At 44.9% G+C, this 23,883-nt stretch overlaps 2 protein-coding genes across 2 annotated transcripts in view; one reads left to right on the forward strand and one right to left on the reverse strand.

The window, feature by feature from the left end:
* The first annotated feature begins 1,086 nt into the window (after positions 1–1,086).
* On the forward strand, positions 1,087–3,023 carry taf11 (TAF11 RNA polymerase II, TATA box binding protein (TBP)-associated factor). Its single transcript, XM_039008054.1, has 5 exons — positions 1,087–1,560; positions 1,698–1,828; positions 1,934–2,021; positions 2,138–2,234; positions 2,373–3,023. The coding sequence occupies exons 1-5, from the start codon at positions 1,396–1,398 to the stop codon at positions 2,501–2,503; spliced, it is 612 nt and encodes a 203-aa protein (XP_038863982.1). The 5' UTR covers positions 1,087–1,395; the 3' UTR covers positions 2,504–3,023.
* Positions 3,024–5,743: 2,720 nt separating this feature from the next.
* LOC120058618 (UHRF1-binding protein 1-like) overlaps positions 5,744–23,883 on the reverse strand; it is a 37,326-nt gene continuing 19,186 nt past the window's right edge. Inside the window, exons 10-21 of the mRNA XM_039007377.1 lie at positions 17,583–17,753; positions 17,217–17,353; positions 15,987–16,128; positions 15,591–15,784; positions 13,996–15,269; positions 13,317–13,480; positions 12,849–12,997; positions 9,483–9,633; positions 7,437–7,693; positions 7,142–7,250; positions 6,917–7,005; positions 5,744–6,290 (exon numbers count right to left, since the gene is read on the reverse strand). Coding sequence (XP_038863305.1) covers positions 6,174–6,290; positions 6,917–7,005; positions 7,142–7,250; positions 7,437–7,693; positions 9,483–9,633; positions 12,849–12,997; positions 13,317–13,480; positions 13,996–15,269; positions 15,591–15,784; positions 15,987–16,128; positions 17,217–17,353; positions 17,583–17,753 — 2,954 coding nt within the window. The 3' untranslated portion in view covers positions 5,744–6,173. The remainder of the gene's footprint in view (positions 6,291–6,916; positions 7,006–7,141; positions 7,251–7,436; positions 7,694–9,482; positions 9,634–12,848; positions 12,998–13,316; positions 13,481–13,995; positions 15,270–15,590; positions 15,785–15,986; positions 16,129–17,216; positions 17,354–17,582; positions 17,754–23,883) is intronic.

Raw genomic sequence — 23,883 nt, forward strand, 5'->3', positions numbered from 1 at the left:
ATAATTTTCCTACAACTACAAAAGCACATAATTCATCCAGAACATTTTTCTATGTACAAAATATATAAGTGCTGAAGTGCACAGTACATGGTCATTACATTTACATTTTTGTCATTTAGCAGACGCTCTTATCCAGAGCGATTTACAGTTAGTGCATTCATCTTAAAATAGCTAGTTGGGACAACCACATGTGACAGGCATAATAAGTACACAGGTTAGGGTTTGGTCGGCGTAGGCCGTCAATGTAAGTTCGAATTTTTTCTTAACTGACTTGCCTAGTTAAATAAAGGTTAAATAAATAAAACACCTCCTCAATAAAGTGGCTATCAATAAAGTCAGCGCTGGAAAGGGAGGGGTGGTTCAAGGTGAGGAGGGGGATTATTTAAGATACTCTTTGAAGAGGTGGGGTTTCAGGTGCATTCAGAAGATGGACAGGGACCTTCCCTCCCATAGGGGTGCAATAATAAAGGTAAAGAAATATGTTTTATTTTCACATACACTGGACAGGTGCAGTGAAATGTGCTGTTTTACATGGTCAGCCATAGTAGGTCAGCACCCCTGGAGAAAAAGTAGGGTTAAGTGCCTTACTCAAGTGAACAGCAACATATTTTTCACCTTGTCGGCTCAGGTATTCGAACCCGCGACCTTTCGGTTACATGTCCAACGCTAACTCTCTCTTTCTCCTGACTTTTTTTTTGTTGAGAGACGCTGAAGGAGCAATCATAAAACAAAAAATATCCGTATGGGTTCCAGAGAGTTAAATGTATTTTAAAGTTAATTATCGAGGCTATTGACATATTGATATAGTTTAAAACGTCGATTACCAAATGACATTTAGTTAGAGCACTGATCATCTAAAAAAGAGCCTAGTATTTTCTTTCCCATTTAAACAAACACTGTAACAAGTATGACTAGTTGAATGGAAATACGCCACTGTATATAAAGCACTGGACCAAATATAACGGAATATGTGCATCTTTTCTCAAATGACAGAGAAAGGACAGAATTATAAAATATATATATATATATATATAATTGTTGTCAATGCTCTCCCAATAAAGGGCAATAGAGGGTTTAAGCCGGAAGTTGATTTCAGCAGCAGCTTCCGGCCGGAATGTTCTCCATGTTGTTTTTTGATGAGGCTTCAAAACATTTATCTTTCGCGCTTTAGATAATATTTTGCTAAAGTAACGGTTTTATTTTCTTGATCAATAAACGTGGTACACAAAATTCCACGAGGATAGTAAGTCACGAGGACAGTAAGTGAGCGTAGCTGGCTGTGGAGTTGTTTGCTAGCAGTTAGCTAACTTGTTTATGTTTCTCGAGTCAAACATTTCCGTTTTGACTGTTGCATAATTATACATTAGATTGGTGTGGTAAGATTTCGAATGAGTTATGGCAGACCCAGCTAGGATAAAGACTGAATCCAACTCGGAGAAATCATTGGCTGCTAGAGGAAGCCCTAAAACCGAAGACACTGAAGAAGTGCCTGTGACCTCGGATGCAGACACCGAATCAAAAGATTCCTCCTCACAATCACTCAAACGCGAACACAAACAGGTAAGTGGGTTTTTAGAATATCTATAAAAAGTGTATTGAAACATTGGCCCTACATCCACATTCAAGATATAGTAAACAATTTCTTACTCTTCTACAATATCTACAATCCTTTGTTTACTTTGCATGACCTGCTGAAGGACTCTGTGGGTGGAGATGATGAGGATGAGGGAACCTCAGATCAACCTGCTTCCAAAAAACTAAAAGTGGAGCCTGAGAAGAAAAAGGAGAAGCGCCAAAAGGTTGACGAGGATGAGATACAGAAGATGCAGTAAGATTCTGATACTGTCATTTGTGTTTGTGTGGTATCTGCACTAAGACAATTATTTGTTGCAAGCATTCATACTTTAACATTTTTCCCTCTGGTGTTGTCCAGGGTTTTGGTCTCATCCTTCTCTGAGGAACAGCTTAACCGCTATGAGATGTATAGACGCTCTGCTTTCCCAAAAGCTGCCATCAAGAGGGTAAGACCTTTAGGCACATATGTAATTATATTTAATCAGAATCAGTTAAATTTTAATATTACATTTCACTGATGCTTGTATTTCAATGTATGCTTTTCTTTACCTGGTTGATACAGCTGATACAGTCCATTACAGGATCTTCAGTCTCTCAAAATGTGGTTATCGCCATGTCTGGTATTTCCAAGGTCTTCGCTGGAGAAATAGTGGAGGAAGGTCAGTGAGGGACATCACTGAGTTAATATTGACTAGTTGGCCAGCTATGAGATCTGGATCGTTTGTCTTGTATCATAACCAACGAAGGCTTTGAAGCATTTTGACTACTCTGACATGCTTTTCTGTTTGGTCCTGCAGCTCTGGATGTGTGTGAGAAGTGGGGGGACACGCCTCCCCTGCAGCCCAAGCACATGAGGGAGGCTGTCAGGAGGCTGAAGAGCAGAGAGCAGATCCCCAACACCAAGCACAAGAACATCCTCTTCCACTGAGCCACTCATGCCCTGCTGATTATAGATAGATCCAAGCGGTGATGTATTCACCTTTCAGATGGTGGCATCTTACACACCACTTTCATGTTCATTCTGTATTCCAATGTCCATTGGTTTGGCCATGAAGGCAAGTGCAGTATACTGTTGTCAGGAACTCCAAAGTCAACCTTTGTGTTACATTTGAGGGCATTTCTTGGATATACTAATGGTCAATAATAAAATGACCACAGCATCAAGGTTTGTGCCAATGTTCTAAAATAAATTTTATTATTTGAGCTGTTGGTGAAGCATGGAAGTATCCAAAACTAGTCACTTCTAGTACTTCCTGGAAAAAAGTTGTTTCAGTTAAACCATTTTATTAGAATTGTGGGCCATATTTCAATAAATAAAAGGACACATTTGTTAATGATTTATCTTCTCTTGTTAGATGAAGACCGGTAAAGTCTCGTAAGATGAGTTTGTGTGTGCATGTGTCTGACTTTAAACCTGCTCACTGGCCAATAAATGCGTAATACAACCATACTGAGTAAATAGTCACCCACCACCCTACACTGAATATAGACAGCACACAAATAATGACAAAGTTGGTTCAATAGTTTATCACTTTGAAACATTTCACATACTAATTTGGTTCACAGAACCAAGTTTAGTCTTATTCAATGATGTGATGACTTCTAAGCAAGTGTTACATAATACTGTCAGAGGGCCTCCCACAACATTAGTATCAGGAAAATATCGGGGATGATCCAAGTGATTCACATTAAGCAAGTGCATTTTCTAGTGAACATACCACACTTAAGTGCAAATAATCCACAAGGTATAGAGCAAAAGAACAATCAGTTCAGTTACAATGCATGCACTCACTCCTTCCACAACAATGATAATATTTTTGCAAAGTCATTCTGATGACTAAGACGGAAGAGAAAGCAGCCCATGTAGGGAGGGGCCGGGTGTCCCAGTCCCACCCCCATACATCATGGTAACCCAAGTAAGATAAGGGATGCAGTAGAAGTGTAACTTGACAGGCAGTGAGGAGGGAGCTGGCTGGGGGCAGAGTGGGCACCCTGCTGCGGGCAGAGAGGTACTAACAGGGTTGTGCTAAGGAGGGGGTGAGGGTTGATTTTTAGACACACTTAGTCAGTCAATCACATAACTGCATCCTTCCAACTGGGGATGTCATTTTCATTCCCCATCACACTGACAACCAAGGCCATGCCAAAAAGCAAATATCAGCAAGAAAATTGGGGCGCAGCATGTGTTTGAGGGTTGCTGATATTATTGAGAACGGAATCACTGCTTTGTTACACTGACTGACCTTGAGGGAATTTTCAAATACAAAACATGCAGGATGGGAAAAAACTGAACCATTAGACCATTTTTTATTTGATAACTTTAGGCATTTGTACATAAAAAAAAAAAAAACTGTTCCCTCTCAGGATATGGGCAAAACAGACTTCCTCCTATTGCTTCATGCTACTTCCCACAATTAGAAAGTAACACTGTCATTCATATTCATATTGGAAAGCAACCAGAAAATCAGTGGCATATTATTCTGACCACCAGAGGTCTCAAGCTACCACTCAGAAGAGAGTGGAGAATGACGCTAAAGCTCAACTGAGGGTTGTTTAGTTAACTTGTTAGCACTGTACCACATACACAAACAAGTCTCTTGATCCATTTGAGTTTCTCACAACTCACACTTGTTTTGCGGAATGTGACTTGGATCTAAGTAACGTTACTCCAATGTCTCTCCTCTCCCTCATCAGGACCAAATACTAATCTAAATACTAAAAAACATATAAATAATAAAACTTAAATACTTTTAAAGTCACCGCCACATCATACCCTAGAATTGCTACAAAAATATATAATTAAATCATAACCACATCATTAAATAATACTAGAAATGATTCCAATTAGTACAAAGACTTCATGACTTTTACATAGTAATAGAAAGATACCCAATGGGTGGAATACATCAACAAATTGGCATTAGTGCACCTGTCAGTTTTACTGTAGATAAAAGGATTAGTATTATACATATATTGTGCATATATAGACAATTAAGATTCATTATCTCTATTCTTTGATCTGATGGCTGTGCCACTAGTGTTTGTTTGAAATGGCTAGTAGCTACACTGTCTTATGGAAAATCATTTAAAAAAAGACAATAGCTGCAAAAAGTTAAATTCATGTTACATGCCTGTAAAAGTTCATATCAAAAGAATAACACTACATTTCATCCATGCAGTGAGGTATTAGTAAATGCCTAGAATGTGTGTTTCTCCATGCAGATGAGTGAGTTAAGGAGATCAAGTAATACCGGTCTGAGGGCAGGGTACACCTCATGTAACAAACTAAATGAGTTAACGTACCACAACTATTGTGGAACCTTTCCTAAAAAGGGTTGCGTCAGCTGAACATTAAACGAAGAATACAAATATAGTTTTACAGTCACAAAATGTAATAGTTTTTTTTATGATGCAAAGATAACACTGGGGAATGACCTGGTGTCTGAAAAAGTCTGAACAGTGTGGAGACAGCTTGCCCTACCCTGTGATACACAACCAATCAATCAAAGGGATAGGTATGCAGGTTTGTCTGGTGCTCCCATTCACAGGAGCTCCATGGATACAGTGCAGTACTGCTTGAAGTCAAAGTGCTTTTCTTTCCCTACTCTTCTATTTAATACACTATGGTCCTAAACAATGGTTACATTAACGCATCTAAGATACCAGCTCCTAACTATACAGACCTATATTTATGTACAACTATGGACAGGACCTACTTAACATTGACAAGCAGTTTTATCTTTGAAGCTTTGTGGATGTTTGTAAACTCACACACCAAGATTCCTAAAACACTAGTGATCTTCACACAGCATGCCTGACAGTGAATGATTTGTACAGGAAAACATATCATCAACAGACTTGAATTACAACTCTGACTGTTCTCTGGCATATAAGACACAGTGCATATAATTAAGCAATAAGGCACAATGGGTGTGGTATATGGCCAATATACCACGGCTAAGGGCTGTTTTTATGCACAACGCCTTGCACACAGCCCTTGGTATATTGGCCATATACCACAAACCCCCGATGTGCCTTATTGCTATTATAAACTGGTTATCAACGTAATTAGAGCAGTAAAAATAAATGTTTTGTCATTCCCGTGGTATGCGGTCTGATATACCACGTCCGTCAGCCAATCAGCATTCCGGGCTCTAACCACCCAGTTTATAAGACACATTTTGGCACGTGTTCTTCAAATCAAAGATAAATGGCCATTGAGTTGCAGCCCAACAATGAGTATTCTCTATGGTGGTTTAAATTAAAACTGCTTTTGTACAGCAGAAGGGAACACGTTTAGATTGTCAGATGAAAATAGTACCTGTTATGTACCTCAGAGTGTAAAGAGTGACTCCAGTGGGGCTTCTTGTTAATACAAGGGCCCCCTATGTGTTCTCTGGAAGTGACACACTGTTTGTACAATTCATTACAAGAGCTTGAGCTGTCGAACTACCAGAGTGGATTCCACCATTGGGTGCTCATCTTTGTTGTTTACAAATTGTCATATGCCTGGGTCCAGACATTTCATTCAGTTCCTTTACTCCCTTATTGACGCAGTGTCAGTATATCGCCCTCTGCTGGTCGGGGGAGTAAAGAGGTCACAGGTCAAACATGGGGTCGTACTTCCTGACCTCCAGGAGGAGACGTTCTCGGTCAGTGAGGGCTTGAGAGAGGGCCAACTGAGCCTCCAATAGCTGGGACCCCAGGGACGGACTCTGAAGGGAAAATGTTGTCGGCTTTATTAGTTTTCACTTCTAGATAACGTTTCTCTGCTAGGGCAAGTAGCCAGATATCTATTCAGCTATAATTGGAATACCTGCTGCCCTGATTTGGCCCCTCATAGCCTTAACAAGATAACCAAAACAGGAGAACTACAACTGTCTCGTTGGCAACAGATTTTTCAACTATTACAACAGGAATACAGGATCTGTATAAGTAGATGGTAGATGGAATTGTGGACTTACCTTCATCTAATCATCCATCATTTAACTTACAGCATTCCAGCTAAGCCCTATGAGTATGTATTTCTAAATCAACGGTTTCACACACATTTAAGGTAAAAAAACATAGCTACTGTAAGTACAATGCAACTATTGTAGGGACTGTGCTATCATAAATAAACACCGTCTATGCTACGCTTTCATTTTACACGGTGGTGAGAACTAGCCTAATCCTTACTCACCCTAACACAATCATGTTTTTGTTAACAGCTTGTGCTGTCTGTTTATCTTGAGTCATTATCTTGAGTTCATTAACCCTGTAATAATCTGTAATGGGTGAGTGAGCCAGAGAGTCAGTGGTTACAGAGAATGTAAGTATTTAGGTTTTTGAATGCTCATACCTTGCTCTGCTGTGGTTGAACAGAACAAGAACTGTCTGGTTTCTCCAAACATACCACAGCACCACCTGCAGAGTCTGGGCCTGCACCACCTGCAAGACCGACAATATATATTGAAAAAACAGATGACTCATAACTGTTATTCCATATCAATCAAGCAGTGAGAGACAAAATAATTGTAATCATAGTGATACTCAAAAGCATGTCTGTGTCCTCTCCCCCAATCACCTTTGATTCTCAACAAGCCATCATCAGAGCGCTCCAGAACCACCTGGTCTATGGTGAAGGTGGCAGGTTGGGGCTGGGGGGCCGTCGGGTAGATCTTGGGACCATCATCCTGAACAGGAATGGACAACACTGGTTAGCTCCATGGCATGGATAGCAGGCTAACTGTCATTTATTCAATCGGTCTCCTATGGATCGCTGTTGGGGTCTTACCACGTATAACAACCATAGGGTGCACATCAAATGACGTTATTTAACCCCAACAGAGTTCCATAGTCTCCCTGTCCCACCAGCTGACCTTCAGAGTGATGGTGACATTGTCCAGGCGGATCTTCATGGGCTGGACATCAGCACTGAGCTCATCCTCCAGGAAGGGCCCCAGGGTAGCCAGGGTGGAGGCCAGGAGCTCCGCCCGACAGCCCTGCACACCCAGCTCCAGGTGACCTACCAACGCAGAGAGGGGACCGTGCCGTGCTGCAGAGGGACCCATCTCCATTCGCATGCCCACCACTGGAGCTGACCTGCAGCGCTGTCTCTGGTCCAGGGTGGACCCACCTGGAGATTAGGACATCAAGGAAAGCGTGAGTTATATAGTCAGAAAATGGGTACTACGGATATGGATCCCTGCTAGTCCGTTGGTTTCCATGATGACGACTTGTGCATGTCACTTCGGTTAATTGTGGGTTCTTGAGTGGCTCAGGAGTCCGAGTTTTGAAGCGCAGACTCTGAAGCATGAAGGACAGACATGTGCTTCCGCTGGTGTTGTGGGTCCGGTTGTGCGGGAATGGTGCTTTGATCTGGCTGCAGTTAGATGGTTGTTTCTGTCCCTCTCGAAGTGGTCTACTGCTGTGTGGGTTTTGGAGTGCCAGGTGGATCGGTTAGAGGTGATGTCTGTGAGTTGGCTGGGCTGGATATGGCAGAAATTGAGGTTGTGTTTAAGGTTGTCTTTGATGCGCTTTTTGGGTCGGCCTGTCTTCTGGTGCCCCTGCTGCTGCTCGCTAAAGAAGATCCTTCTTCAGAGATGATGTTGGGGCATCCTGATGGTGTGGCAGGTCCATCGGAGCTGTGTCTTAATGATCTTAGCTTTAACGCTGGTGCTGTTAGATTTCTGCAGTATCTCCAGGTAGGATACCTTGTCTTGCCACTGGATACCCATTATAGATCTCAAAGATTGTGTATGGAATGTCTCCAGCTGTTTGACCTGGAGACTTTACAGGGTCCAAGTTTCACAACCATACAACAGAGTTGTGACGACTACTGCATTGTAGATTTTCATATTTGTGGAAAGTGTGATGGTGTGATGATTTAGTATCCTGTTCCTCAGCCTCCCAATGACTGGCTTGCTTTCTGGATTCTGCTAGTTATTTTTTGGTTGAGTGAGCCATCCTTGGAGATGGTGCTCCCCCCAGATATGTGAGGTGGTCAACATTCTGGAGCTCAGATCCACTTAGGTGGATGCTGTGGACCACTGGGTTGGAGAGGGGTGATGGTTGACTGAAGACTACAGTTTTTTCTAAGCTGATGGTAAGACCGAAACTCTTGCAAGCTTCAACAAAGTTGTCTGCGAAAGACTGGAGGTCTGCCTCCGTTTGTGCGATTAGGGCACAGTCATCAGCAAAGAGGGCCTCACAGACAAGATGTTCTTGTGTTTTGGTCTTTGCTCTGAGCCTGTGCAGGTCGTAGATTGAACCCTCATCCCTGTATCTGATGTAGATGCCTTTGTTGAGGTCCTTAGTGGCGTGGTTGACGAGGGCAGTGAAAAAGAGGTTGAACAGCATCGGGCCCCAAGACACATTCTTACTTGATGCTGTTGGAGATGGGAAAGGCTTCAGAAATATCACCACTACAGTGGATCTGGCCTTGAATTCCGTCATTGAGTAGGATGTTGACTAGTGTATGTTGCCTAGATGCTCGTAAAGATCTAAGTAGTTGGCTGAGGGGTCGACAGTGGATGTTCTGTTTACGTGATTGTCTAAAAGTAGCATTGAGTCTTCAGTTGTAACATTGGATCGAGAGAGTAAGATGATTACATGAGTCATTATGTGACTATATGAGTGTATGAGTGATTCACCGATGGAAGAGAGAAAGTAAGAGTAGGTTGGGAGCGTTCTTTAACAAAAAGAACAGCTATTATTGGAGACGTTGAGTGACAGTGGCTTGTGACAGTTGTTCAGTTAGACTGATGCTATAGTAAGGTGCAGTGTCTTTAGCTAGATAAGTTCTATTTAATTCTGGATGACTGTCAAGAGGCATTGTTTATTATCCAAGTCCAGTGAAAGCACTGCCACTGGCGGTCATCCAGAATGAAATAGAACCATATTTTTTTTTCGTAACTTGAGGTTACCTGGGATTTGTCTGGCCAGCAGGTCAGAGACCCTTACGTTGCCCATCTGTCTGGAGGTGAGATGCTGGACCTCCACTGCCACCACCAGGTCCTCTCCCTTCAGGTCCGCCACACAGGCAATACCACTGAGCACCAGCAACAACACAGAGGCCTGCACAGTACAGTACAGGACAAGTAGTTACCCACAATAAAAATTATGCATTACCTAACTTACAGGTACAGTATGATTGTCGAGCATCCCTCCCATGCATATACAGTGAGAGTGCTGACTAGGTCTGTGGCGGTCCTTAAATTTTGTCAGCCAGTGATTATCATGCAAATAACTGCTGGTCTCACGTTAATTGACCGTTAACCTGTTGAGGACAGAGGGCGCTGTTTTCACTTTGGGGGAAAATCGTGCCCAATTTAAACGGCCTCGTACTCAATTCTTGCTCGTACAATATGCATATTATTATTACTATTGGATAGAAAACACTCTCTAGTTTCTAAAACCGTTTGAATTATATCTGTGAGTAAAACAGAACTCCTTTTGCAGCAAACTTCCTGACAGGAAGTGGAAAATCTGAAATCGATGCTCTGTTCTAGGCCCTGCCTATAAATGTCCTTGATATTTATTAGAATACATGCACTTCATACGTCTTCCACTAGATGTCGACAGGCAGTGAGAGAAGAAATGGAGTGTGTAACTTGATCTGGGGTCGAATAATAGCTCTCGGCATGACGTGTCACCAGTTTCCTGTTTTCTGGAGAGCGCGTGAAGGGACCTGGATTTGCCTTCTGATAAGCTGTCGTTATGGACGACTAATATCTCCGGCTTTGATTTTATTTGATACATGTGACAATATCATCGTAAAGTATGTTTTTTCAATATAGTTTTATTAGATTATTGAAATTTATTCGGGACGTTAGGCGTGTTGCGTTGTGTGCCTTTGTTCAGGAAGGAGAGCTTAGCGCCACTTTGCTAGCTTTCTGTGCTAATTGACTGGAGAAGAGGACATTCTAAATCCAAACAACGATTGTTCCCGACAAAGGACCCCTTGTACAACATTCTGATGAAAGATCATCAAAAGTAGGACCCATTTTATGATGCTATTTCATATATCTGTCGAACATGTTGTACTAGTCGTTTGCGCCCAGATTTTGGGTACTCTCTCGCTATACCTAACCTGGATGTCGTAATGAAGTTATTTTTAGAATTCTAACACGGCGATTGCATTAAGAACTAGTGTATCTATCATTTCCTATACAACATGTATTTTCTAGTAACGTTTATGAATAGTTATTTGGTCAGAATAGTTGGTGTCATAAAAATATCCGCACATTCTGGGAAAAAGATGCTACGTTAGCACAATGTATAACCACTGATTTCAGCTCTAAATATGCACATTTTCGAACAAAACATAAGTGTATGTATAACCTGATGTTATAGGACTGTCATCTGATGAAGGTTTATGAAGGTTAGTGAAAATTAATATCTTTTGCTGGTTTGTTCCCTATCGCTAATGTGCCTATTGCTATCGCTAACGTGCCTTGATGAATGAATGCGGTAGTGTGGTAGGCTATTGTAGTAAGCTAATATAATGCTATATTGTGTTTTCGCTGTAAAACACTTAAAAAATCGGAAATATTGGCTGGATTCACAAGATGTTTGTCTTTAATTTGCTGTACACCATCGATTTTTCAGAAATGTTTTATGATGAGTATTTAGGTATTTGACGTTGGTGTCTGTAATTACTCTGGCTGCTTCGGTTCTATTTCTGACGGTAGCTGTGATGGTAGCTGCAATGTAAAACTGATTTATAACTCAAATATGCACATTTTTCGAACAAAACATAGATTTATTGTATAACATGTTATAAGACTGTCATCTGATGAAGTTGTTTCTTGGTTAGTTTGGTTGGTTCTTGGTTAGTTAGGTTGGCTTTGTGCATGCTACCTGTGCTGTGAAAAATGTCTGTCATTTTTTGTATTTGGTGGTGAGCTAACATAAATATATGTGGTGTTTTCGCTGTAAAACATTTTAAAAATCGGACATGTTGACTGGATTCACAAGATGTGTATCTTTCATTTGCTGTATTGGACTTGTTAATGTGTGAAAGTTAAATATTTCTAAAAAATATCTTTTGAATTTCGCGCTCTGCCTTTTCAGTGGAATGTGGGAGGAGTTCCGCTAGCGGAACGCCAGAGCCAGACAGGTTAATTAACATAAACATGTTTATCATCTCCTGGCTTCCACACAAGCCACTGATGCAGACCGTTGGAACATCTACATTTTAAAAAGTCTAATAAATCCATTTAACAAATCCATCACAATAAATCCATTATTTATTTTAGACAGGTCTAAAGAAACATAAGAAAATGTATCCTATTTCAGAAGAACAGAATAGCATATGCCTGTGGGCTACACTAGTTCATTTAGCATACAAGATTTGCTTAGAATTCCATGGCATTATTTTTATATTATTTTATAGTATGAAGAATCAATTGAACATTGCTGAATAAAATAGAAAGGATATTTTCTCCAATTGATTTCCGAGGGAGTGCGCACATGCGGCTATTCTGTGTTGAGCGGTTAACAAAGAAACAGGCCCTCCTATATACTTAATATGGAGTTATTTATGCAACTTTAGTTGTGATGCAAATGTTAGTTATGCTATACAGTATGTTTAGATTTGTTATTCATTGCTGCATGATGCAACTCTAATGATAATTTGAAAAAAGTTTAGCTCTGCTCTGTTTCTTGCACAGGCTGCACACACAGACATCAGTCAATTTGACAAGCACTTGATAATATTCTCACCCATCAGACTATGGGTGGCCTACTGTAACGAATGTCGTCGGGAGAAGGAGAAGAGGACCAAGGTGCAGCGTGGTAAGTATTCATAATACTTTTAATAAATACGAACACTTGAACAAAAACAACAAACGATTAATGTGATTAATTTTAAGAAGTGAGCAATAAATATAGCAGCACGAGAAATCTGGAATCCTCTTTAAAAAAATGGCCAGTCAAAACCCTGTTTTCACATGCGATTACGCAATGACTGGGCTTATAGGAACATGTTTCACTAGGCTCTGTGCTCTCTAACCATGTCCCAGGGGTCCTAGGCCTAGAGGCTACGTCTGGAGTTACTTGGCCAAACCTTATCATATGTTTATATAGGCCTATGGGCTAGGCTACATGACATGTGCGACTATGATTTAAAAAGTCACAAAAAAAGGCATATGCTGTTTCTTGATGCTGGGCATCATTCACAAGTGATAGGCTAATATGGTCACCGTAACAGCCCTATTTCTGACAATGCCTCTACTGTCGGCCTCTGTAATGTCACACTAGACAGTGTGTGTATGTAAAATGGGACTTACTGTGTCCTGTGTGATGTCCTCAATGCTCTGGGACAGGGAGCTGCTCAGGTCGGCTGATGACCCCCCCTCTGTCCCCGGGGCAGCGCTGCCTCCACTGTCCATGGGCCCCAGGGTGCTGTTGGGGCGCATCATGGACTCTACTCCTGACTCTGAAATCACAACAGAACACACAGGGGCAAAGAAAACTCTTACTTATGGCCAGACTTTGACAGTGGGATTCAAGACTAAGCAGCATATTGTTTTGAAACCATGTTACTAGCGAGATAGATACTGTTTCTTTTCAAATGTTCTGTCTTTGTGTGACTGTTCTTGTCTATCAGTGTTTTGTTACTTGTCATGTTTTATGTTTTTGTATGAGCCCAAGGAAGAATAGCTGCTGCTTCTGAAAAAGCTAACAGGGATCTGAATAAATCAATAAACTATTGATACAATATGCATCTATGTTATGGAGTTTGGATGAGGAGTTACCATCCATGAGAATGTTGTCGCTAGTGTCGCTGTCCACTGAGAGGTGGTCGTCGGGCAGGCTTCCGTCCAGGATGGCGCTGTCAAATGAGTACTGCGAGAGAGACAGCTTCATGGACTGGAGCCGCAGACTGGCCATAGGGCATCCCTCCTCGGGGCGCTGCTCCCTACACAAACAGAAAACAGGAAACAGCCTTTATGGTCAATCACACCAGTAAAACCACACATCCATACAGTTGACACTATGGACTTGATAGACCTGTACTCTATATAATCTACTGCATCTTGCCATCTTTATGTAATACATGTATCACTAGCCACTTTAAACTATGCACTTTTATGTTTACATACCCTACATTACTCATCTCATATGTATATACTGTACTCGATACCATCTACTGCATCTTGCCTATGCCGTTCTGTACCATCACTCATTCATATATATTTATGTACATATTCTTTATCCCTTTACACTTGTGTGTATAAGGTAGTAGTTGTGGAATTGTTAGGTTACTCGTTGGTTATTACTGCATTGTCGGAACTAGAAGCACAAGCATTTCGCTACACTCGCATTAACATCTGCTAACCATGTGTATGTGACAAATAAAATTTGATTTGATTTGACCATAACCATATGGTGTAATGACAACAGCAAAGCAGGAGAGCATGCTGGAAAACATACTTGGCCTGTGTAGTGAACAGCTTGCTCATCCCCGCCCCGCGACTCATGAAGCTGAAGGCATCTTTTGTGATGGAGAACGCCCCTTTAGTCAGGTCCAGTGAGGCACTAAAGGCATCTTTGGTGACGTCCTTGGTTGCGGTGAGGGCGTTGGACAGCTCTTCCTCCAGGCTGAAGGTAGAGGGGTCCCTAGACAGGAGGGAGGGATGGTGTTCAGGGGAGAAGGGAGGAGAGGGGACAGGACCATCCTCCTGGGTTGTCTCCCCCTCCATGACCTCTACTGCCTCGCTGGCCTCCTCTACCACACCATCCACTTCCTGCTCAATGGGAGGAGAGCTGTTGACGGTGGCAGTACCGTTTCCTATCCCACTGTCTTCAAGAGGGCCTGGCGATGTAGCCTGGTGAGTGGGGGAGAGGTCGGAGTCTGTCAGGCTAGGGCTTTCAGATCCTGGGGTGTGGGCCTCCTCCTCCTCTGGCTCCATGGCTGCAGGTGGTAGCAGGAGCCCCAGCTCCACTGAGTCCATTAGGAGGGCTAGGCACATCGTAGGGGGCTCAGACTCCTGGCCCCTGGCCTGCTTAGCATCCCTGGTGTCCCGGCCCAGCTCGCCCCCCAGCCTGGCCAGGGTGTCCTTCATCCGCAGCAGGGCCACATACTGGTAGTGGTTGAGCCACACTTTGACCGGTGTGATGGCCTGGGCCAGGAAGTGAATAGAGGCCACTGGAGCCTCCTTTTTACTGTCCTGGTTGGGGTGGTCAGGGTTGGAAGGGAGCTGGTTCTCCTGCTCTGAGGATCCATGGTTGGGATCTATAGGAGCTGGTTCACTGGGAGAGGAGACCAGGGAACAGCCCTTAAACGCACATGGACGACATATCCACACAGACGTGCTGAAAGGCTCCACGAAGGGGTGAGCTCTGCCCTTGTTGCTTTTCCGTGCCCCCTCGAAGCTCACGGACAGGCGGGAAAGACTTAGGAACCAGACGTCCTTGGCTCGGAGGGGCCTCATCTCAGAAAAGGGCAGGGGCTCCATCTCCAGGGAGTGCTGGAAGAAGGCAGAGGGTAGGGGGATAAAGGCGCTCTGGTCTCGGGGGAAGGAGCAGGGGGGGGCGGACTGGAAGAAGTGGCAGGTGGAGAAGCTGCTGTAGGTGGCGTTGAGGTCGGCCCGGGTGCCGTGTGGGGAGTGGCATGTGTTGCTGAGGACCGTCTGGGGAACAGTGATGTTCAGGGACTGGGGCCTGTCTTGGTGGTCCATGATGGATGACTCCAGGGGAATGATCAACTGCAGACAGACAGGGGCGAGGCACAGAAACAGTCATCTACTGACCTGATACATTAACCTAACAATAACATAAACTCCAACGTTTACATGATGTGCCCCTAGAGAGAAAACTGCTCATCATAAAGACAGAAGCCGCATTACAAAATGGTGAAGGGCATAAATTTCCATCCAATTTTCATGAGCAACACTAACTGTCATTTCCAATGACGTAAAAGTTGTGTAATGAGCTGCAATACTCTGCTGCTAAAAGGGAACCAGCCTGCAACGATGCAGCTCTCTTCCTCCTGACAACTTGGCCTGGTTTCATTCATTCAAACTCACCTTGATCTGTGCTGCGTCCATGCGGATGTCCACGTGCTCCTCTGCCTTGCTGCCGTCCTGGAGGTGGTAGAAGGCTTTGACCTGCTCCAGGGTATGCAGCAGGCCCCGCGAGAACAGGTTGACCCACAGCAGACTGGCTGGGTCTAGGCACAGCTGTAGGCCGTTCAGCTGGGTATACAGGTTAGTGTTGGGTACTGGGGAATGAGAGGGGGATGGAGAGAGGAACATTTGTTCAGTTGTTGTAAGATAATATTCTAATGGTTTGTTTTGTTCCACAAAAAAACTGAATATTAAATCGGAGGATCTGCAAGAAAATACTGTTTCAATAATTTACTAAGATAATACCAGTTTACTATAAACACACAACAGTATATACACAATGTGGTCAGCTCATACCAGGCAAACCGGGGTTGTCAGGGAAGTAATACTCTGTGAATTGCAGGTGGATGGCTGGTATATTGTCTGCTAGGTTCAGGGCCTTGCGGTTACATGATAGTAAGGACTGGGTCTTCTTGCTGTGGCGTCCCCCTGTAGACACCTGTGTGAGGGGATGGGGTGGCAATAATGATTCATATGAAATTGATCTCTAAAGTGCTTTTCTCGCATCGAAAATGTAACAATCGGCAGGAGTGAAGTAATGAGTTTTCTGACTGTCAGAGTGAACGGAACTCACGAGGAACTTTTACTCAATGCAGTACTAACTATACACCAGAGTTCCGTAATAGACGGCCCAAATTCGGCCCGGGGGTGATTTTATTTGGAACCCCCAAGCTAAAGTGATTTTAATTTAGGAAATCTGTTCACAGGTATTCACACGCATAAATACAGGCATATGCGATCGTATCCCAATGTAATCAAGGTTTGAAATAATTCTGTTTTTGTCAAATACTATATCTATTCGACTTTCTTACGGTCAATTTGCAGTGTACAAATGATCTAACTATGTTCCGGCCCCCCGACCATCGTTCAAGGAAAAATTGGCGAACGGCTGAATGTAATTGGGGACCCCTGCTATACACCATCGAATGCAAAAAAATATGTTCTTTATTTTCAGAGAAAAAGGGGAACAACTACCAACTCAACCCAAAAATACCCATAATCGTGTCATGCTGCATTTGAAATCAGTTTTCTTCTATGGCTGGAAAATAAGAAACTACTGAGCTTTATTTGTGGTGGCAGGGGTTTTCTACATCACAGCTGACATGCTTTAGGGTAGTCGAGCATGACGAGGTGAAACAGATTTCCTCTCTTAAGCGGTCCACACAGTTCATGCACGTCGATTTGCACTTGGGAGGAATACGATTTTTTGGAGCAACGCACACCTTTTGGTAACATGATACTTTGCCTGTCCATGAAATAGCAACATTCACAAGGGGGCGATAGCAGAGATTTTATTTCTGTTGTCTTCCCATTTGTGGTAAAAGGCAAATAAGAATGATGTTGAAAACATCCCCACTGTAAACTAATTTGAAAGAAAACCAACTGCATATTTATGAATAATAGCTACATGTAATGAAAGTTTAGGTTTGTTTTACATTACCTCTTTTTGTGCCTGCCAATAGGCTGTAAGCTACTCTGACAGCAACTTGCTAGCTGGCTAAAAACAGAAAGCAAGCACAGTCTCACCTGATGGATATCAAGGTCGTCCAATCGTACCACCACACAGCTAGAGCGGAGCCTCTTCAGAGGGTTCCCTGGGGGAGGAGGTGCTATTGAGTTCCTCCTGGAGCTCTGATCCCTGTCAGGGGGGCTGGGCTGTCCATCTGTGTCAAGAGAGAGCCAAATGGGGCCCGATAATGACACAGTGAGGACAAAAAGACCACATCAAACATTCCTGTTCAGTATCTATCAACGCCTTTTCTCTTTCCTTATTAATAACTTAACTTACACAAGGTAGCTATTCTCATCACTAGGTACATGTTTGTCTGTTGGTGTATCAGATCCATACTACAATAAGTTAACCTGGTAGTGAATCTGTTTTAGGAGTCTCACCGTGAGCCCTCTTGGCAGGGGAGTCCTTGGCCTGGTTGGGGATCTCAGAGTGTGGACCAGGGATACCTGACGCCTCCACCCTCCTCTGGAACTCCTGCAGCAGTCTGCAAGCCCACTGGGCTCGGGCCTCCATTGCTCCACAGTGACGCTCCCAGTGCTGACAGCCATCAGCTGCAGGTCAAATGTTACTTTTATTTTATTTAACTAGGCAAGCTAGTTAAGAACAAATTATTATTTACAATGACGGCCTACCCCGGCCAAACCCTAACCCGGACAATTCTGGGCCAATTGTGTGAAGTATCACGGCCGGTTGTGATACAGCCTCTGTAGTGACGCCTCTAGCATTGAGATGCAGTGCCTTAGACCGCTGCGCCACTCGGGAGCCCTACGTTATGTCATACAAAGGTCATTCATTAGAGTTATACAATAGGGTTCAGTGCATCCCCAGGGTTATTATTGAAAGAATCCCATCTTTCATACTAATCAAAATATAAAAAACATACCAGTTATACACATCAACTTCTCCAAAGATTCTGTTTTACTATTTGATCTGGGATTTTGCATGATTGCGCAAGCAAACCAATCCACTCTCCCTTAAAATGGGTTTTCTGTAATTGTGTAACAGACCAGTAGTACCGATGAAGTGAAGTGCAGAGTTCTGGAAGGGATTGTGGCGCTTTATACATTCTATAGTTGAGGAATTCCACTGAGAATAATAGCAATGGGCATGCAACCTTCTCCATCCAGGCTATTAGTTTGCATGAATGGATGGCGATGAGGCTTACTAGAAGTCTGAATGGAGGTTGAAGTTTCAGTGGGAGTACTATCTAGACAGCAGTGAATAAACATGAGCTCTAATTATAACAAATAGGAGCACGAGTCTCTTGACAGAAAGGGGGAAGTACACCAGTGTTTCCTCTGGAAAATGTTGTAGCAGTGGGACGAAAAGGTTGCGGGGAAGGGGGGTATCATTTTTTGAAGTAGGACTGAGAAGCATTTTGTTACGTTACAGCCTTGTTCTAAAATGGATTAAATAAAATAAAAAATCCTCAATCTACACACAATACCCCATAATGACAAAGCAAAAACAGGTTTTTAGAAATGTTTGCAAACGTATTACAAGTAAAAAACGGAGCTCAGGTGCATCCTATTTCCATTGATCATCCTTGAGATGTTTCTACAACTTGATTAAAAATATATATATATTTCACCTTTATTTAACCAGGTAGGCAAGTTGAGAACAAGTTCTCATTTACAATTGCTGTCATGATCGTTGTAGTGAGGAGATCAAAGCGCAGCGTAATGTGAATACATACTTTTAATGAATGACGACTAAACACGAAGAACACGAAGAACACTAAAAAAACTAACAAAATAAAAAAACAAACGTGACTGCTATAGACAAAGAGTGCATACATGCAACTTCACAAAGACAATAACCCACAAACTAAACTGGCAAATGACAACCTAAATAGGATCCCCAATCAGAGACAACGATCAACAGCTTCCTCTGATTGGGAACCAATCTAGGCCACCATAGACCTACATATGCCTAGACTAACTACACACACGTAGACAAACATAAACCCTATACAATACCAAAACCCCAGAGATATATAAAACCCCTAGACAAGACAAAAACACACATGCCACCCTTGTCACACCCTGACCTAACCAAAATAATAAAGAAAACAAAGATAACTAAGGTCAGGGCGTGACAGTACCCCCCCCCAAAGGTGCGGACTCCGGCCGCAAAACCTGACACTAAAGGGGAGGGTCCGGGTGGGCCTTCTTATGGCGGCGGCTCGGGTGCGGGACGTGGTCCCCGCTCCACCTCAGTCTTGGCCCACTTTGGTGGCGCAGCGGGCCCCGGACTGAAGACCATCGTAGAGTGCGCCTTTGGACTGAGGGGCGCCTTTGGACTGAGGGGCGCCTCCGGACTGAGGGGCGCCTCCGGACTGAGGGGCGCCTCCGGACTGAGGGGCGCCTCCGGACTGAGGGGCGGCTCAGGCGCCTCCGGACTGAAGGGCGAACCAGGCGCCTCCGGACTGAAGGGCGAACCAGGCGCCTCCGGACTGAAGGGCGAACCAGGCGCCTCCGGACTGAAGGGCGAACCAGGCGCCTCCGGACTGAAGGGCGAACCAGGCGCCTCCGGACTGAAGGGCGAACCAGGCGCCTCCGGACTGAAGGGCGAACCAGGCGCCTCCGGACTGAAGGGCGAACCAGGCGCCTCCGGGCTGAAGGGCGGCTCAGGCGCCTCCGGGCTGAAGGGCGGCTCAGGCGCCTTCGGGCTGAAGGGCGGCTCAGGCGCCTCCGGGCTGAAGGGCGGCTCAGGCGCCTCCGGGCTGAAGGGCGGCTCAGGCGCCTCCGGGCTGAAGGGCGGCTCAGGCGCCTCCGGGCTGAAGGGCGGCTCAGGCGCCTCCGGGCTGAAGGGCGGCTCAGGCGCCTCCGGACTGAAGGGCGGCTCAGGCGCCTCCGGACTGAAGGGCGGCTCAGGCGCCTCCGGACTGAAGGGCGGCTCAGGCGGCTCAGGACAGACGGGCGGCTCAGGACAGACGGGAGGCTCAGGACAGACGGGCGGCTCAGGCGGCTCAGGACAGACGGGCGGCTCAGGCGGCTCAGGACAGACGGGCGGCTCAGGACAGACGGGCGGCTCAGGACAGACGGGCGGCTCAGGACAGACGGGCGGCTCAGGACAGACGGGCGGCTCAGGACAGACGGGCGGCTCAGGCGGCTCCGGACTGAAGGGCGGCTCAGGCGCCTCCGGACTGAAGGGCGGCTCAGGCGCCTCCGGACTGAAGGGCGGCTCAGGCGCCTCCGGACTGAAGGGCGGCTCAGGCGCCTCAGGACAGACGGGCGGCTCAGGACAGACGGGCGGCTCAGGACAGACGGGCAGCTCAGGACAGACGGGCGGCTCAGGCGGCTCAGGACAGACGGGCGGCTCAGGCGGCTCAGGACAGACGGGCGGCTCAGGACAGACGGGCGGCTCAGGACAGACGGGCGGCTCAGGCAGCTCAGGACAGACGGGCGGCTCAGGCGGCTCAGGACAGACGGGCGGCCCCATAGATATATAAAACCCCTAGACAAGACAAAAACACACATGCCGCCCTCGTCACACCCTGACCTAACCAAAATAATAAAGAAAACAAAGATAACTAAGGTCAGGGCGTGACAATTGCGACCTGGCCAAGATAAAGAAAAGCAGTTCGACACATACAACAACACAGAGTTACACATGGAGTAAAACAAACATACAGTCAATAATACAGTAGAAAAATAAGTCTATATACAATGTGAGCAAATGAGGTGAGAAGGGAGGTAAAGGCAAAAAAAGGCCATGGTGGCGAAGTAAATACAATATAGCAAGTAAAACACTGGAATGGTAGATTTGCAGTGGAAGAATGTGCAAAGTAGAAAGAGAAATAATGGGGTGCAAAGGAGCAAAATAAATAAATACAGTAGGGGAAGCGGTAGTTGTTTGCGCTAAATTATAGATGGGCTATGTACAGGTGCAGTAATCTGTGAGCTACTCTGACAGCTGGTGCTTAAAGCTAGTGAGGGAGATAAGTGTTTCCAGTTTCAGAGATTTTTGTAGTTCGTTCCAGTCATTGGCAGCAGAGAACTGGAAGGAGAGGCAGCCAAAGTAGGAATTGGCTTTGGGGGTGACCAGAGAGATATACCTGCTGGAGCGCGTGCTACAGGTGGGTGCTGCTATGGTGACCAGCGAGCTGAGATAAGGGGGGACTTTACCTAGCAAGGTCTTGTAGATGACCTGGAGCCAGTGGTTTTGGCGAATGAAGCGAGAGCCAGCCAACGAGAGCGTACAGGTCGCAGTGGTGGGTAGTATATGGGGCTTTGGTGACAAAACGGATGGCACATTGATAGACTGCATCCAATTTATTGAGTAGGGTACTGGAGGCTATTTTGTAAATGACATCACCGAAGTCGAGGATCGGTAGGATGGTCAGTTTTACAAGGGTATGTTTGGCAGCATGAGTGAAGGATGCTTTGTTGCGAAATAGGAAGCCAATTCTAGATTTAACTTTGGATTGGAGATGTTTGATGTGAGTCTGGAAGGAGAGTTTACAGTCTAACCAGACACCTAGGTATTTGTAGTTGTCCACATATTCTAAGTCAGAACCCTCAAGAGTAGTGATGCTGGACGGGCTGGCAGGTGCAGGCAGCGATCGGTTGAAGAGCATGCATTTAGTTTTACTTGTATTTAAGAGCAGTTGGAGGCCACGGAAGGAGAGTTGTATGGCATTGAAGCTTGTCTGGAGGGTTGTTAACACAGTGTCCAAAGAAGGGCCAGAAGTATACAGAATGGTGTCGTCTGCGTAGAGGTGGATCAGAGACTCACCAGCAGCAAGAGCGACATCATTGATGTATACAGAGAAGAGAGTAGGCCCAAGTATTGAACCCTGTGACACCCCCATAGAGACTGCAAGAGGCCCAGGACAACGGGCCCTCCGATTTGACACACTGAACTCTATCAGAGAAGTAGTTGGTGAACCAGGCGAGGCAATCATTTGAGAAACCAAGGCTATTGAGTCTGCCGATGAGGATGTGGTGATTGACAGAGTCGAAAGCCTTGGCCAGGTCAATGAATACGGCTGCACAGTATTGTTTCTTATCGATGGCAGTTAAGATATTGTTTAGGACCTTGAGCGTGGCTGAGGTGCACCCATGACCAGCTCTGAAACCAGATTGCATAGCGGAGAAGTTGCGGTGGGATTCGAAATGGTCGGTAATCTGTTTGTTGACTTGGCTTTCGAAGACCTTAGAAAGGCAGGGTAGGATAGATATAAGTCTGTAGCAGTTTGGGTCAAGAGTGTCCCCCCCTTTGAAGAGGGGGATGACCGCAGCTGCTTTCCAATCTTTGGGAATCTCAGACTACACGAAAGAGAGGTTGAACAGGCTAGTAATAGGGGTTGCAACAATTTCGGCAGATCATTTTAGAAAGAAAGGGTCCAGATTGTCTAGCCCGGCTGATTTGTAGGGGTCCAGATTTTGCAGCTCTTTCAGAACATCAGTTGACTGGATTTGGGAGAAGGAGAAATTGGGAAGGCTTGGGCAAGTTGCTGTGGGGGGTGCAGTGCTGTTGACCGGGGTAGGGGTAGCCAGGTGGAAAGCATGGCCAGCCGTAGAAAAATACTTATTGAAATTCTCAATTATAGTGGATTTGTCGGTGGTGACAGAGTTTCCTATCCTCGGTGCAGTGGGCAGCTGGGAGGAGGTGCTCTTATTCTCCATGGACTTTACAGTGTCCCAGAACGTTTTTGAGTTCGTGTTGCAGGAAGCAAATTTCTGTTTGAAACTCCAAAGGATGTTTTTGTGTTGGTTAAGGGCAGTCAGGTCTGGAGAGAACCAAGGGCTATATCTGTTCCTGGTTCTAAATTTCTTTAATGTGGCATGCTTATTTAAGATGGTGAGGAAGGCATTTTTCAAAAATAACCAGGCATCCTCTACTGACGGGATGAGGTCAAAATCCTTCCAGGATACCCGGGCCAGGTCGATTAGAAAGGCCTGCTCGCTGAAGTGTTTCAGGTAGCGTTTGACAGTGATGAGTGGAGGTCGTTTGACCGCTGACCCATTATGGATGCAGGCAATGAGGCAGTGATCGCTGAGATCTTGGTTGAAAACAGCAGAGGTGTATTTAGAGGGCAAGTTGGTTAGGATGATATCTATGAGGGTGCCCGTGTTTACGGCTTTGAGGTGGTACCTGGTAGGTTCATTGATAATTTGTGTGAGATTGAGGGGATCAAGCTTAGATTGTAGGATGGCTGGGGTGTTAAGCATGTCCCAGTTTAGGTCACCTAGCAGCACGAGCTCTGAAGATAGATGGGGGGCAATCAGTTCACATATGGTGTCCAGAGCACAGCTGGGGGCAGAGGGTGGTCTATAGCAGGCGGCAACGGTGAGAGACTTGTTTTTAGAGAGGTGGATTTTTAAAAGTAGAAGTTCAAATTGTTTGGGTACAGACCTGGATAGTAGGACAGAACTCTGCAGGCTATCTCTGCAGTAGATTGCAACACCGCCCCCTTTGGCCGTTCTATCTTGTCTGAAAATGTTGTAGTTAGGGATGGAGATTTCAGAGTTTTTGGTGGTCTTCCTAAGCCAGGATTCAGACACGGCTAGGACATCCGGGTTGGCAGAGTAATTTATTCACTGTGCTAAAGCAGTGAATAAAACAAACTTAGGGAGGAGGCTTCTAATGTTAACATACATGAAACCAAGGCTATTACGGTTACAGAAGTCATCAAAAGAGAGCGCCTGGGGAATAAGAGTGGAGCTAGGCACT

Source organism: Salvelinus namaycush, chromosome 14 (assembly GCF_016432855.1).
Source record: "Salvelinus namaycush isolate Seneca chromosome 14, SaNama_1.0, whole genome shotgun sequence".
Taxonomy (NCBI): Eukaryota; Metazoa; Chordata; class Actinopteri; order Salmoniformes; family Salmonidae; genus Salvelinus; species Salvelinus namaycush.

Coding starts and splice junctions, on each gene's coding strand:
- taf11 (XM_039008054.1), top strand. CDS start 1,396: ATGGCAGACCCAGCTAGGATAAAGACTGAATCCAACTCGGAGAAATCA. Junction 1,561..1,697: donor TCAAACGCGAACACAAACAG/GTAAGTGGGTTT, acceptor GACCTGCTGAAG/GACTCTGTGGGTGGAGATGA. Junction 2,022..2,137: donor CAAAAGCTGCCATCAAGAGG/GTAAGACCTTTA, acceptor TGGTTGATACAG/CTGATACAGTCCATTACAGG.